General features: G+C 43.6%; 1 protein-coding gene across 2 annotated transcripts in view; it reads right to left on the bottom strand.

Moving 5' to 3' along the window:
- INVS (inversin) overlaps positions 1-16,519 on the bottom strand; it is a 131,594-nt gene that overhangs the window by 26,388 nt on the left and 88,687 nt on the right. For both annotated transcript variants that reach the window (XM_068974493.1, XM_068974492.1), the window contains exon 11: positions 13,176-13,388. In XM_068974493.1, the coding sequence (XP_068830594.1) occupies positions 13,176-13,388 (213 nt within the window). The remainder of the gene's footprint in view (positions 1-13,175; positions 13,389-16,519) is intronic.

Raw genomic sequence — 16,519 nt, 5'->3', positions numbered from 1 at the left:
TCGACGTGAGTCTGAGTGAACTCCGGGAGTTGGTGATGGACAGGGAGGCCTGGCGTGCTGCGATTCATGGGGTCGCAAAGAGTTGGACATGACTGAGCGACTGAACTGAACCACAACATGGGGGGATTTGGTAATTCACAATTTCACAGATTCCTGACTTTCATATCTGAAAGGATGATGGAGCTGGAAAGAACCTTACAGGTCAACCTGTGCCCAGCTGGGAGACACATGACATGAAACTGTTTGGTGAGATACAACAGGATCCCATGGTGTGTCCCCAAGCTTGTGATCCCCAGAGCTGTAACTACACTCTTTCCTCCTGTTCCAGAAAGTACATCAGAATGCAACTGAGAATGATAAGCATAGGGGTAACCTTTAATCTTCTCTATTCATTAAAAAGACCACTGGCAAAACTTAACGATTACATGAAAAAATTATGCAAGAAGACCTTGAATAAGTCACTTTCCTGTAGAAGACTCGGTTTCTCCAGGTCTAAGCCTTGTTTGATAGCTCTGTGTGTGTGCACATGTGTGCTCAGTTTTGCAACCCCATGGACTGTAGCCCACCAGACTCCTCTGTCATGGAATTTTCCAGGCAAGAATACTGGAGTGGGTTGTCACTTTCTGCCCCAGGGGATCTTCCTGAGCTAGGGATTGAGCCTAAGTCTCTTGTGTCTCCTGCATTGGCAGGTGGATTCTTTACCATTAGTGCCACTGAGAAGCGCTTATATGATAGCTAATAATCCTGAACTGATTTAAGAGTCTGTTTGGATGTCTCGTAAAAGCCCCAGTGGCTCAAATGGTCAAGAATCTGCCTGCAAAGCAGGAGACGCAAGAGACTTAGGCTCTTGATCCCTGGGTTGAAAAGATCCCTTGGAGAAGGAAATGGTTACCCACTCCAGTATTCTTTCCTGGAGAATGCATGGACAGAGGAGCCTGGCAGGCTGCAGTCCATGGGGTCACGAGGAGCCAGACACGACTGAGTGACCAATAGTTCTCACTTTTCACTTCTGGAATGTCTTGATAAAATCACGGCTGTGTTTTATACTGAGATGGAGAGATTTCTTTTATCAGAGTATCTGGTATCAGGGTCCCTCTAAGCTGGGGGCCTTGTTTAGACAAATACTTTAATAAGCTTGAGGACAGGATTGAGAGCTGGTAGAAGGTGAGACCCTCAGGGCCTAGGTGATGACTGACTCTGAGACTCCAGAGAAGAGGCCTGATCTGTCAAGATACAAAGAATTTATTTGTAGTTCCTAACAGGGAGGGAAGAGATGAAAGAACAAGAGAGAGAACAGAGGCGGAAGAAAGAGGAAGTAGAAGAATGGGTACCGTGTGGAGCAAGGGTGGGACAGAGAATCCGCCCAGGGTGAGGGGACAGCCAAGGACTTTAGATCCGTGATTCACACACTTTAAGGACCGGAATCTCCTGGGATCTTGGTAAAACCTAGATGCTGACTTGCCAGGCCTGGGGTCAGGCTCAAGATTTTGTATTTCTATCAAGCACCCAGGTCATACAGGTACTATCGGGCCTCTGACCACACCCTGAGAAGCAAAGCTTAAGAGAACAGGCAAGTCTCATGAGGACTGTTAACTATACTCAGGTGCACTGTTAATTATACCATTATGGGATATGAAAATGGGGTCGTCTTGATGACACCAGCTTTCTGGAAGGTCCCATGCTCATACATGCCTTTTCATAAGCAACCTGAAAGCTGCAGGGCTAAGGTCCCAGACACAGAAGCAAGAGCTGAGACAGAGACCCCAAGCCCCCAGGAAGTCACAGAATTCAGATTTCCATAGACTGTGCAATTTGAAGCAAAGCTTATTTATATCTCAAGGGACAGGGAAGACCAGACGACAGATATGAGTCACACTTAAATAGAAAGCCTGGTCAACTCAACTCGTCTCTTGGCCTGTGTTGTGAAGCCCTCCTGATAGGTTCCCACTGGGGGCCACCCCAGAGACAGTGTGCCGGTGGGTCATGCTGACTCCAGTGCAGCTCGAACGTTCTCGTTCAGCTGTAGTCTTGATACAGGCCTCTCCAAGCACTGACACTGGTATATGCTGCACTGCAATCGACAGGCGAGCCGGAGAGCCTGTCATCCTCAGGGCCTGCAGTTCACATGGATGGTGCCATTTCAGTGTGATTCGAATGGGAGAAGCCTGCTTTCAGAAGAAAGTGGAACTATCTGGGTGGCAGAGGTGCTGCTAATTGATCTAGCAACCTTGCTCCTGGCAGGGAGGTGGGGAGCTGCTCTCTTTACGAGGCTGGATGAATAGAACTGCTTTAAGAGAATGTTGGTCCTGCAGACAGACAGGCGTGTGGGGTTGCCCAGCTTGGCACCTGAATGGATATATCACTGCCATCAATGGGGCCTTTGAGGTGACAACCTAGACTTTGTTATTTGAGCAGTCATTTATTTCGCTTTGTTTTAGGAGACCAAACAGCTCTCCTTTTCAATTCCAAGAAGCCACTGTATAATTAGCCCTGGGGGGCAAACTTTGTCACTGCAGACCTTTCTGGGCCTCCCATGAGGACAGCCATGGGACAAACAGGGGACCCAGCCTTTCAGAGTGATCAGGCTGGCCAGCACTTGGGGAGCTCTGCTTTTTTAAGACTCCTCTGGAGGGGGAGGTTTGCAGAGGGGTTGGTTTTTCATTGTGGTAGAACTCAGTAAGCCGGGAGAAAGAATGTAAACAGAAGAATATATAATTACACCTTCAGCGGAGGAACAGAATTAATGTTTTTCAAAAACTGATGCATTTTGCACTTAAAAAAATCTTTCAATGCACACATTCCACAAATGTGCATTTCACGAGAGCTGTGGTTACTGATGTAAAAGTTGTGATCACTGAGGAGGAGGGGGGATTAGAACTGGGAATTATGCCTGACCTGCATCCTATTTTATCTATACTGCCACCTTGAAACAAAAAGCAACAACCACCACCACAGAGACACATACACACACACACAGGAAACAGCTCCTGAGAACAGAACATGATCCTGTGTGTGTGTGTGTGCGTGTGTGTGTTAGTTTCCCTGGGAAAAAAAGGTCCAGAACCACTGCTCAGAGTCTGAAAGAATCTCAGTTTACTGAGGCCAGGCTCTTATTTGGCAGATAAGGAAACTGAGGCAGAGAGCTTAGTGACTTGCCCAATGTTACATGCTAAACTATATACAGAACTGAGCTGAACTTGGCAGCTTAACTTCTTCCTGTAAAATTCACCTCACAAAATCATTTGTAAAAATGTCAAATCTTCTTCTATCACGTAAAAAATGAATTGGGTCATAAGAAGAAAGTGGCAACATCACATCAAAGTAACCATTAACAGCATTTCAAGCTAGCGTCTAGCTTAGCTTTTAGTCTTAAACTCTTAGACTTAATAATTATCCTAAAATTTCAGTGTGTTTTCTCTGACTAATTTATTTCAGACTGTCAAAGATCTTTAATCTTCAGGGTGGGCCATGCTATACACTTGACCTATTTTTGTAAAGTTCAAGAAACAAATAAAAGAGGACAAACTGAAGTTATTCTACTTTACATGAAAACTTAAAGAGAAAAAAAAAAATCCTGGCCGTGACACAGCAAGCAACATTTTAGCTGGACATTTATTAAGATGGCAGAATCTTAACCAGTCCCACATTTTCCTCCCCTTTTCCGCTACGGGAAATCACCAGACAACATCTTCTGATGGGCTGCCAATTAGTCTGGCTTGTACTGTCTTTCTAGAGCAATTTGAACCGCTCCCTAGAGGCTTACAGTATAAAACTGTAAGAAAGCCAACCAGGGATCAGATCTCTGACAACATCTGCTTCAGGTGCTGTCCACCACACGGTGAAGAGGGTCTCCAAAGGATGGACTAGAGGAACCAAGGGTTGTTTCACCCAGGGGAAAAAAGACCAGAAGCACACTTTGCTGGTGCAAATCTCCGAAGGGCTGTGGTGGCACAGAGATATACCCTGGAACTCTCCCAAGACAGATCTAAGACCCAAGGAGAGGACCTGACAAATGAGCAGCCTAGATGACAACAGCAAAAAAAAAAAAAAAAAAGAAACCAAGTGAGCTCTGCACTGTGGCAGTTATCATCATAGCCAATGAGGTTTATCCGAGCTGCAGTTATTGCTAATTGAAAACTTATCCAAGGAATGAATGCGGGTCAGTTGTAGTGAGTGGATGGAGCTAGAGCCTGTTATACAGAGTGAAGTCAGAAGGAGAAAAACGAATACTGTATATGAATGCATATATATGAAATCTAGAAAAACAGTACTGATGAACCTATTTATAAGGAAGAAATGGAGAGGCAGATACAGAGAACAGACTTGTGGGTACAGTGGGGAAAAGGGAGGGTAGGGTAGAACTAAGAGAGCACCAGTGACATATGCAAACTCTTATGTGTGAACCAGAGTTGCTGGGGAGCTGCCACAGAATGCAAGGAGCACAGCCCGGCTCTCTGTGATGACCTAGAGGGGTGGGTGGGAGAGGAGAGGGAGGCTCAGGAGGGACAGGAGACATGTGCAGTTGTGACTAATTCCCCTTATTGTGTGGCAGAGGCCAACACAACATTGTAAAGCAATTATCCTCAATAAAAAAGAGAAGAAGGAAAAAAGAAACCAAATTATTAAAAGATTGCTTGTTGTGCAGAGAACTAGGTCAAGGGCAGTAACTTGAACGTTCCACAGCTTCAGCATCTCAGCATTGGATGCATCTGTTTGCACAAGACAGCACATGCTTTCCTCTGGGTCTGGAAAGTTTAAGTCCTGGAAGTTGATGGAGTTTTTTTTTTTCCCTACCCCACTGTGTGGCTTCCACAGAGAGCTGTATTAATAGTTGTCCAGTTTCATCAAAAAGAAAGTAATTCTGCCAGACCCCACAGAAATAAAGCAGGTTCATTCTCATTCATGAGTACTCAAGTCGCCAGTGCCATCAATACAGGACTAAGAGAGGTTTGAGAGCTGTGATTAAAATGGTTTCCACAGGAAAGGAAGGTTAAGTTAGTGTGTCCTGCTGTTGCACTGATTACACCTGGGTTTGCCTTGGTGACTTTCTTGGTCATAGTCCTGGTGTAGGTTAGGGGCCAACTAATTTTCCTAACTTTCTCAAGGATTTAGAAGGATACTGGTATGCTCTGCTCGGTTAGCTCTGAGTCATAAGATTTTTCCTGAACAATGTTGCAGAATTGATGGTGGCAGCTTGGTGCCACTCTCTTAACAGCCATTGGAAACAACATGCACAGCTGACTAAGCGCTGGGTTAAGACAAAAGCTGATGGGGGGCCTGGTGACCTTTGCACCAACAGTTATATATTGCATGTAAGTCAGAGAAAGAAGCAGGGCCCTTCCATGCTGGCCTATCAGATAGTGCTAGGATCTGGAGAGCCTACTGCATAAGCATGGCTGGGGGCTGTTCCCCAGAACCAAGCCATGGCAGGAACCCTGGCTTAGGGTAAGACTGAGATCCATGTGCCAACCTCCTCCCTTACTGGCTGAGTGATTTCAGGCAACTTAATTGGTACTATCATCCCCTGCATGAAATGAGTTTAAGGACAGATGCCTTGTTTACTTTACTGAGTTATTGTAAGGGTTTATTGTACAAGGATTTTGTAAGCTATAAAGAACTATATCAATATAAGTAATCAAGAGGAGAGTTATAACCAACCTAGATAGCATATTGAAAAGCAGAGACATTACTTTGTCAACAAAGGTCTGTTTAGTCAAGACTATGGTTTTTCCAGTGGTCATGTATGGATGTGAGAGTTGGACTGTGAAGAAAGCTGAGCGCTGAAGAATTGATGCTTTTGAACTGTGGTATTGGAGAAGACTCTTGAGAGTCCCTTCGACTGCAAGGAGATCCAACCAATCCATCCTAAAGGAGATCAGCCCTGGGTGTTCTTTGGAAGGAATAATGCTAAAGCTGAAACTCCAGTACTTTGGCCACCTCATGCAAAGAGTTGACTCATTGGAAAAGACCCTGATGCTGGGAGGGATTGGGGGCAGGAGGAGAAGGGGATGACAGAGGATGAGATGGCTGGATGGCATCACGGACTTGATGGACGTGAGTTTGAGTGAACTCCGGGAGATGGTGATGGACAGGGAGGCCTGGCGTGCTGCAATTCATGGGGTCATAAAGAGTCAGACATGACTGAGTGACTGAACTGAACTGAACTGAAAGCTGTTAAGCTGTCACTGGTTCCGGTTGGAAGTGAAGAAGTGTGGGTGTGGCATGAGTGCCCCACCATCTAGGAGTTACAGGGCTGGGCCTGATGACATTTTCAGGAAATGCTCATTGTTGAAACCACACAACCCCTTTTTCTGTAGAAGCCATATTAATCACATCTCTCAAGCCTCTCTTGCGTGCGTGCTAAGTCATTTCAGTCATGTCCAACTCTTTATGACCCTATGGACCGTAGCCTGCCAGGCTCTATTGTTCATGTGATTCTCCAGGCAAGAATACTGGAGTGGGTTTCCATTTCCTCCTCCAGGGGAACTTCCCAACCCAGGGATCGAACCTGGGTCTCCTGCTTTGCAGGCAGATTCTTTATTATTACATGCTTGCTATTAAAAAGCAGACATCACTTCGCTGACAAAGGTCCATATAGTGAAAGCTATGGTTTTTCCATAGTCACACAGGGATATTGGAGAAGGAAATGGACACTCACTCTAGTATTCTTGCCTGGAAAATCCCATGGACAGAGGAGCCCGGTGGGCTACAGTCTAAGGGGTCGCAAAGAGTCAGACATCACTAACCAAGTAACAACATAGGGATATGAGAGTTGGATCATAAAGAAGGCTGAGCACCAAAGAATTGATGCCTTCGAATTGTGGTGCCAGAGAAGCCTCTTGAGAATCCACTGGACAACAAAGAGATCAAACCAGACAATCCTAAAGGAAATCAACCCTGAACAGTCATTAGAAGGACTAAGGCCGAAGCTCCAATACTTTGGTCACCTGATGCAAAGAGCCAACTCATTGGAAAAGACTCTGATGCTAGGAAAGACTGAGGGCAGGAGGAGAAGATGGTGACAGAGGATGAAATGGCTGGATGTTATCACCAATTCAATGGACTTGAATTTGAACAAACTCTGAGAGATGGTGGAGGACAGAGGAGCCTGGTGTGCTACCGTCCATGGGGTCGCAAAGAGTCAGACAGGACTTAGTGACTGAAGAACAAGAAACATATCAGGGGCTTTAAGTCACTAGAAGTATGGAGGTACCTAACACAATCCCTGCTCTCCAGGAACTGACAATCTAGTTGGGAAATCAGACCCATTACTCCTGAAGATGCTGAATTCTAGATATGATGCATGCTAAAAGCATCTGAATGCAGAGTTCCAGAGAATAGCAAGAAGAGATAAGAAAGCCTTCTTCAGTGATCAATGCAAAGAAATAGAGGAAAACAACAGAATAGGAAAGACTAGAGATCTCTGCAAGAAAATTAGAGATACCAAGGGAACATTTCATGCAAAGATGGGCTCGATAAAGGACAGAAATGGTCTGGACCTAACAGAAGCAGAAGATATTAAGAAGAGGTGGCAAGAATACACAGAAGAACTGTACAAAAAAGATCTTCATGACCCAGATAATCATGATGGTGTGATCACTAATCTAGAGCCAGACATCCTGGAATGTGAAGTCAAGAGGGCCTTGGAAAGCATCGCTACAAACAAAGCTAGTGGAGGTGATGGAATTCCAGGTGAGCTATTTCAAATCATAAAAGATGATGCTGTGAAAGTGCTACACTCAATATGCCAGCAAATTTGGAAAACTCAGCAGTGGCCACAGGACTGGAAAAGGTCAGTTTTCATCCCAATCCCAAAGAAAGGCAATGCCAAAGAATGCTCAAACTAATGCACAATTGCACTCATCTCACATGCTAGTAAAGTAATGCTCAAAATTCTCCAAGCCAGGCTTCAGCAATACGTGAACCGTGAACTTCCTGATGTTCAAGCTGGTTTTAGAAAAGGCAGACGAACCAGAGATCAAATTGCCAACATCCGCTGGATCATGGAAAAAGCAAGAGAGTTCCAGAAAAACATCTACTTCTGCTTTATTGACTATACCAAAGCCTTTGACTGTATGGATCACAAAAAACTGTGGAAAATTCTGAAAGAGATAGGAATACCAGACCACTTGACCTGCCTCTTGAGAAATCTGTATGCAGGTCAGGAAGCAGCAGTTAGAACTGGACATGGAACAACAGACTGGTTCCAAATAGGAAAAGGAGTACATCAAGGCTGTTTATTGTCACCCTGCTTATTTAACTTACATACAGAGTACATCATGAGAAACGCTGGACTAGAAGAAACACAAGCTGGAATCAAGATTACTGGGAGAAATATCAGTAACCTCAGATATGCAGATGACACCACCCTTATGGCAGAAAGTGAAGAGGAGCTAAAAAGCCTCCTGATGAAAGTGAAAGTGGAGAGTGAAAAAGTTGGCCTAAAGCTCAACATTCAGAAAACAAAGATCATGGCATCTGGTCTCATCACTTCATGGGAAATAGATGGGGAAACAGTAGAAACAGTGTCAGACTTTATTTTTTTGGGCTCCAAAATCACTGCAGATGGTGACTGCAGCCATGAAATTAAAAGACGCTTACTCCTTGGAAGGAAAGTTATGACCAACCTAGATAGTATATTCAAAAGCAGAGACGTTACTTTGCCAACTAAGGTCCGTCTAGTCAAGGCTATGGTTTTTCCAATGGTCATGTATGGATGTGAGAGTTGGACTGTGAAGAAAGCTGAGCGCCGAAGAATTGATGCTTTTGAACTGTGGTGTTGGAGAAGACTCTTGAGAGTCCCTTGGACTGCAAGGAGATCCATCCAGTCCATTCTGAAGGAGATCAGTCCTGGGATTTCCTTGGAAGGAATGATGCTAAAGCTGAAACTCCAGTACTTTGGCCACCTCATGCAGAGTTGACTCATTGGAAAAGACTCTGATGCTGGGAGGGATTGGGGGCAGGAGGAGAAGGGGACGACCCAGGATGAGATGGCTGGATGGCATCACGGACTCGATGGACGTGAGTCTGAGTGATCTCCGGGAGCTAGTGATGGACAGGGAGGCCTGGCGTGCTGCGATTCATGGGGTCTCAAAGAGTCGGACACGACTGAGCGACTGAACTGAACTGAACTGAAAACAGAAGTATTAACCCTGAGCTGGGGGTTGGGGATATGGGAGACTAATTAAACTGGAAGAGAAAAAAAAGGTTACATAGAAATAATGTCAAAGTGAGAAAGGAGAGAATTGAGAGAAGGTTATTTCAGGCAGACAGAGGGCACAGCTCTCATAGAATCTTTGACTCAGAAGAGATCTGAGAGCCCGGCTCTTTTATATAGTTTTTTAAATTCCTTATATATTTATCCTGGAGAGATGATAATTCAATTTATCCTGGAACATTTTCAGTGAGAGGAAACTGCTTACCTCAGAAGACAGAAAAGGTTTGGCTCTAACCTTTTCAGTTGGTACTGCATTGGATGGGGGCTGGGGTGGGGTCTGTCAGATTCTATCTCTTGATTGTTGCTGAAGCACAGGCTTAGTAATATTTGGTCTTTGACTTCCTTTCAAGGGAATAAGAAAATGTCATGCATTTTGGGACCTTTGACTTATAGAATGTTATAGCTGGAAGGAACCTTAGATATCATTTAGTCCAATCTTTTAAAAAAATCTTTCTGTGATTCATGGGCCATCTTAGAGAAGGTGATAAAAATCTAGATCCTCTCTTCCCACCAAGTGCATATGAACTCATAACATACAAAATACTGCCTACAGTTTCAGGGCATTCATGGAGCCCCAAAACCTGTCCCAAACTAAAAAAATTTCTTTTTATTGAGAAACTGAGGCTCAGAGAGTGGAATGATGGAAGTGTTCTCACGCATCAGACCACAGGTGAGCAGAAGATTCAGACCTAAGGGTCAACCCTGAAGAAAGGCATTGACAAACGGAAGATGTTTGGGGAGCAGGCTGCAAGCGGATCTATTACAAAGTGAGAAAGAGAGCTGGGGTTGGAGTGCGAGTATCAGGAGCACCTTCTTTAATTATCTGGAAGTTGGTTTATGAAGAGGATTTAGACTTTTCTCTTTTGCTTCAAGGGGCAGCTCAAGATCAAAAGGGAGAAAAGAACTTCTGCCAACAGTGTGACATTCAGTCGTGTCCGATTCATTGTGACCCCATGGACTGTAGCCCACCAGGCTCCTCTGTCCATGGGATTTTCCAGGCAAGAATACCGGCAACAGAACTGTCCACTAATGAAATGTGCTGCCTTAGAGGCACAGAACTCCTTGTCACTTGACTTTTTAAGGACACAGAACAACCTCCCATTGAAGGAACTTGAGCATCATGAGAGCTTGAACTGGGTGACCCAAACTGGATTTGATTACATAACTCTTAAGAGACATAGTCTCATACACTAGTCAGAAAGAAGCTCAGGTCTCCCAAGAGCGTGGGCTGTAAGGAAAGCTGTAAGTGACGAAATGAAGAAAGTTCAAGACGGTTGAGACGTCAGGTGTGAGGGTGAATGGGTGGAATTAGTGGAGAGAAAGGTGAGACTTGGAGATATAAGCAGAAGTAAAATGTTACAGGGTCTGATGCCTGTATAGGGTGGTGGGACAGAAGAACTGAAACAGAAGGACATTTCAGAAAGAGGAATTAGCACAACTGGTGGTGGCAGCACTAGCAGGGAGATCAGGAGGTGAAGAGAGAGACAGTCTGTGGTGATGAGTTGTATGGTTCACACAGTGAGCCTGAAGTGACAGTGACAACAGGGCGTGCAAATGGAAATGTCCAAAGATCTGACATGTTGGCAAGTAACAAAAGGACAGCCAAGTGGAAGTGCCTGGTAGAGAGCTGATGATCTAGGACTAGAGTTCCAGGAGATTAAGATGTCAGAGAGATGAAGGGGTTATCCACAAAGATAAAGTAATTTAAGTTTTAAGAGTAGATATATTTTCAGTGAAAAAAATATGGCAAGAAAAGAAGTTTAAAGGGTTAGCCTGTAGCGCTGACTTCAGTGTGGAGACGGTATAATTGAAAAGATGTATGAAGGGAGAGTTCAGAAAGTTAGAGGGGATCTGAGCTTAGAGAGTGAACAAAAACCCAGCAAAAAGGAAGCTTCAGGGAAAAGGAGCGATCAACATAAATACAGTCTTATTTTCATGTGCATTCAGCTCTGTGCTTTGGCAGGTAGATTACAGTAGTGTTCATTTTGGCAACACATTGGAGGTGTAGTATGAGTTATAAAGTGCTTTTAAATGGATTATAGGTATTTCCTAAACAAACAAACAAAAAAGCCTTAGAAAATATGACTAAAACGTCTCTCTTTCAATTTCTCTACCAGCAAAATAGAAATCACTTTAAGTTTAATCAGTCTCTTTGACACCCTTACTCTAAGGACGGTGATTTCTGCCATCCTAACATGAGAAATTGGGGAGGGTATGTTGAGGCAATGTGATGTGCCTGGGCCATCTTAGTCAATGAGGTGGCAGCAGCAAAGGCTAAATTTAACATTCTGATTTCTGTTCCTTAAAACCAAATTCAAAACCAAAATGAAACACTGACTCACATTTTCAGGAATAACTTTTGAGAAATAAAATTAACACAAATTAAATCAGTAATTCTCGATTCAAACATTTCTCCTGGAGATCTATGCTACAATGACTATTAGGAGGTGATGGTTAAGAAGTATTAAGAAACTCATTTACTCCCTATAATGAGGAAGACTGTGACTGAGAAAAAGTAAAGAAGGCTAAAATTTTCAGTTTTGGTAATTTCAATGATTATCACAGTAAGCACAGCTCCCAAGAAACTAAGAATTAAGAACAGGGCTTCCCTCATGGCTCAGTGGTAAAGAATCTGCCTGCCAATGGGTTTGATCTTTGATCTGGGAAGATCCCACATGCTGTAGAGCAACTAAGCCTGTGTGCCACAACTATTGAGCTTGAGCTCTAGCACCCAGGAGCCACAACTACTGAAGCTCATGCATCCTTAAGCCCCTGCTCTGCAACAAGAGAAGCCATCTCAAAAAGAAGTCTGTGCACCACAAAAAGAGTAGCCCACCTCCCTGCAACTAGAGAAAAAGCCGCATAGTAAGGAAGACCCAGCACAGCCACACACACACACACACACACACACACACACACACACACACACACACACACACAGAATCTTCCTGTGATCTTTATCATCAGATGTTTTGGTTTTATATCTGCTAATGCAATACTCTCTTCCTATTTAAAACACCCAACACGTATATAACAGAAAAGTCAAACCAAAACATAATCTAAAATCAATCACTCACAGTAAAAACAATCACAATGTATAATAAACTTCCTGGGTGGCTCAGATGGTAATGCATCTGCCTGCAATGCAGGAGACCCAGGTTTGATCCCTGGGTCAGGGAAGATCCCCTGGAGAAGGAAATGGCAACCCACTCTACTATCCTTGCTGGGAAAATCCCATGGACAGAGAATTCTGGTGAGCTACAGTCCATAGGGTCTCAAACAGTCAGACAGAGCTGAGCAACTAACAGTTTCAGATTTATAACAGGCACAAGTGACTATTTCACACACTATATCATTACCTAAACAAGTGTGAGGTCCTCGAAGCAAGGACTATTTTCTCCTTAGGCTCAAGTCAAGAGTATTGTATGTGCAGTAAGAATTCAATCAGTATTTCTGGAATAAACTGCATTAGTTAGTAGGGATTTGTTAAGGAATAGGTAAGGAAGAGCAAGTTATTTGTACAAGTCGGTTGCTTTAATCAAATCAAAATTAGACCTATATTTGTCTAGTAGAAGCAGGCTAGATATTGGCATGAGTTTCTCTGGAAAAGGTAGGAAGAGTGAGAGGACCAGATATTCCTTTGTGGCTTACTGCAGGCAGTGCCCTCACCCCCAGCTCCTCGCCATGGCTGAGTATGGCAGTGATGTGTCCCAGAGTTAGAACCCTGAGGACTAACCTAGAGGAACAGCCACCAAGTGGAGACAAGGCCACGGTCCTTCCTGTTGGCCTCAGTCCCCTGAAGCACTGGTGAGCAGAAGTGGGGAGGTGACATGGATGTAGGGATCACAGTTACTTCAGATTCCCTCCTGGTTCCCTCTCCTGGCCCCTCCCACCACCGTGCCCCCTTCCACACTGACTCCTGAGTTGTGAGAACACAGTCTCTAGAGTTCACACTTACTTGGCAGCAGCATCCTTTCTCAACTGTTCATGCTTCATGAGGAGATTTTTCCGGTCTCGGAAAGCTTTTCGGACCTTGTACCCTTTGTAGACGGCCTGAATCTTGAAGGCAGCGATGTCCTGTATAGCTGCGATGGACAGGGCACCATGCTCCAGCATGAACTGGATCACTTCATGACGCTCCCCAAGCAGAGCATAATCCAGGGGGGTGTACCTGAAGTAGGGAGATTTTTTTTTAAGTGTTGTAAGGTAATTCAGAGGACAGTTAAACTGGTGACATTATGCAGTGGGAGGAAACCTCATTCTAAGATGTCGAATACTCCTGAGGCATGGCTATCTTCTGTCCTCCGGGGCTGTTCCTTTTTCTCTGAGGAGCACAGAACAAGGGTGGAGCTGGTACCTGGTGTTTTGCACTGCTGACCATGTCTATTCCTCAGTTTTGCTCACTTGCTCACAAATTAGGGGCTTTGAGAATACATGATCACTTTTCTTCCTCGCCATGTTCTAAGTAATTCCTTAATCCTATCTAAAAAACACTGCAAATAATATTCTGTGAGGTTCCTAAGTTTGAGCCCATGATTACTGATAGTTAATGTTTATGAAATGCAAAATATATCTCCAAATGGAGAGAGTTAGTCTGTGAGAAGAATGGCCCTTTAAACCCCTGCAGAAATGATGGATTATTAAACAGAGTTGGGACAACTGTATGGTCATCTGGGAAAACAAAAAGAAAAGATTCCTACATCACTTTCACTCCAAAATGAATGCTAGATGAAGTAATGATCTAATTTTTTTTTCTAAGGAAATTTCCTGGTGGTCCAGTGGTTAGGACTCTGTGTTCTCACTGCTGAGGGCCAACGTTCAATCCCTACTTGGGGAACTAAGATCCCATAAGCTGCATGGTATGGCCAGAAAAAAAAAAAAAAGTGAAAGTAGAAGAAAAAATCATGGATGATTTTTAAAAATATTGGAGTGGGAAGTTTTTTCCCAAAGAAAGATACAGAATGCAGAAACCTTAAGACTGATAAATCCGAGTACATAAAAATAACAAATATCTATAGGGCAAAAACACCAATAACAAAGACAAAAGACAGTTCTTCAAACAGGAAATACTAGGGGTTACTAGCATATAGAAATATGTTCAATGTCACTCATTTAAGAGAAATACAATTTAAGACTAATATGAGTGAGCACTTTAATCTAAAGATTAATTTAGCAAAGACCAGAAAGTTTAATAACACACTGTGCTGGCGAGGATGGAGGGAGACAGGCTCTCTACGTACTAGGGAGGCAATCTGGCGATATATTTCACAATTATCCATGTATCTGCCCTCTGCCATAGCCTCTTCACTTATAGGCATTCATCCAGTAGATCTGCTCTCCTCTGAAATGCTTTATGTATAAGGATATTCACAGAAGCACAGTTTGAAATAGTAAAACAATGGAAAGTGAAAGTGAAGTCACTCAGTCGTGCGACTCTTTGCCACCCCATGGACAGTAGCTTTCACAAAGCTCCTCTGTCCATGGGATTTTCAAGGCAAGAGTACTGGAGTGGGTAGCCATTTCCTTCTCTAGGGAATCTTCCCAACCCAGGGATCAAACCCAGGTCTCTCACATTATAGACAGACGCTTTACCGTCTGAGCCAAAAGGGAAGTCTGGAAACAACCTCAATTCCATCAATGGTGAAAGTGGAAGTCATTCAGTCATGTCCGACCCTTTGTGATCCCATGAATTATAGAGTCCATGGAATTCTCCAGGCCAGAATACTGGAGTAGGTTCAGTTCAGTTCAGTTCAGTCGCTCAGTCATGTCCAACTCTTTGCGACCTCATGAATTGCAGCACGCCAGGCCTCCCTGTCCATCACCATCTCCCGGAGTTCACTCAGACTCATGTCCATCGAGTCCGTGATGCCATCCAGCCATCTCATCCTGGGTCATCCCCTTCTCCTCCTGCCCCCAATCCCTCCCAGCATCAGAGTCTTTTCCAGTGAGTCAACTCTTTTCATGAGGTGGCCAAAGTACTGAAGCTTCAGCTTCACCATCAGTCCTTCCAAAGAACACCCAGGACTGATCTCCTTTAGGATGGACTGGTTGGATCTCCTTGCAGTCCAAGGGACTCTCAAGAGTCTTCAATACCACAGTTCAAAAGCATCAATTCTTTGGCGCTCAGCTTTCTTCACAGTCCAACTCTCATATCCATACATGACCACAGGAAAAACCATAGCCTTGACTAGACGGACCTTTGTTGGCAAAGTGATGTCTCTGCTTTTGAATATACTATCTAGGTTGGTCATAACTCTCCTTCCAAGGAGTAAGCGTCTTTTAATTTCATGGCTGCAATCACCATCTGCAGTGATTTTGGAGCCCCAAAAAATAAAGTCTGACACTGTTTCCACTGTTTCCCCATAAGTTGCTGTTCTCTTCTCCCGGGGGATCTTCCCAACACAGGGATTGAACCCAGGTCTCCTGCATGGCAGGCAGCAGATTCTTTACCAGTTGAGCCACCAGGGAAGCCCAAGAAAACTGGCGTGGGTAGCCTAACCCTTCTCCAGCAGATCTTTCCGATCCAGGAATCAAACTGGGGTGATTTGCACTCAGGCAAATTCTTTACCAGCTGAGCTACCAGGGAAGCCCTCCATCAATATAGGACTGGTTAAATAAAGTACAGGCCATCCCATCATAAAGTCACCTGCGTAAAGCAGCCATTATTGTGTACATGAATAAACAAGGAACAATCACCAGGATGACTTGTTCAGTGAAGGAAAAAAGAAAAAGAAACCACAACAGTATTATGATGTGCTTTACTGATATAAAAAGAATATATCCCTATATTCTCACCTATGTAAAATATTGATATAACTCTCTAGGAGTTTCCCAAGAAAATGTGACAGTGATGTCTCTGGGGAGGAAGCTAGCTGTCTCAGAGACAGGGATAGGAGGGATAGTTAGTTTTACTAAATGCCCTTTTATGCTTTTTAAATTTTCTACAGTGTACACACCTTTTTGATAAGTATATTATTTAGAAAAGATGGATATTATTATTATCATAGAGTTATATATTAGAATTTCAACTGACTACTTTCTAGATCTGTGATTTTAGGCAGATTAAAAAAAAAATACATCTTCTCTATTTTTGGAATCTACAACAAACCAGGTAAATATAGAGAAGAAAATAACAGTCATCTACACTCTCACTCTCAGAGTTAACCACTGTTAATATTAATATCTTGGGAATATGTTTCCTTTTTTAAAGAGAAATAATCACTTTGTAAAAATGACATACAGTTTAAGAATTCAAATGATGTAAAAAGTACTAAAATTTGAAGTAAAGAAAATACCCCCAAC

This window comes from Capricornis sumatraensis, chromosome 6, assembly GCF_032405125.1.
Source record: "Capricornis sumatraensis isolate serow.1 chromosome 6, serow.2, whole genome shotgun sequence".
NCBI lineage: Eukaryota > Metazoa > Chordata > Mammalia > Artiodactyla > Bovidae > Capricornis > Capricornis sumatraensis.
Note: the sequence above shows the minus strand (reverse complement) of the source record. Positions and strands in the feature narration are given on the sequence as shown.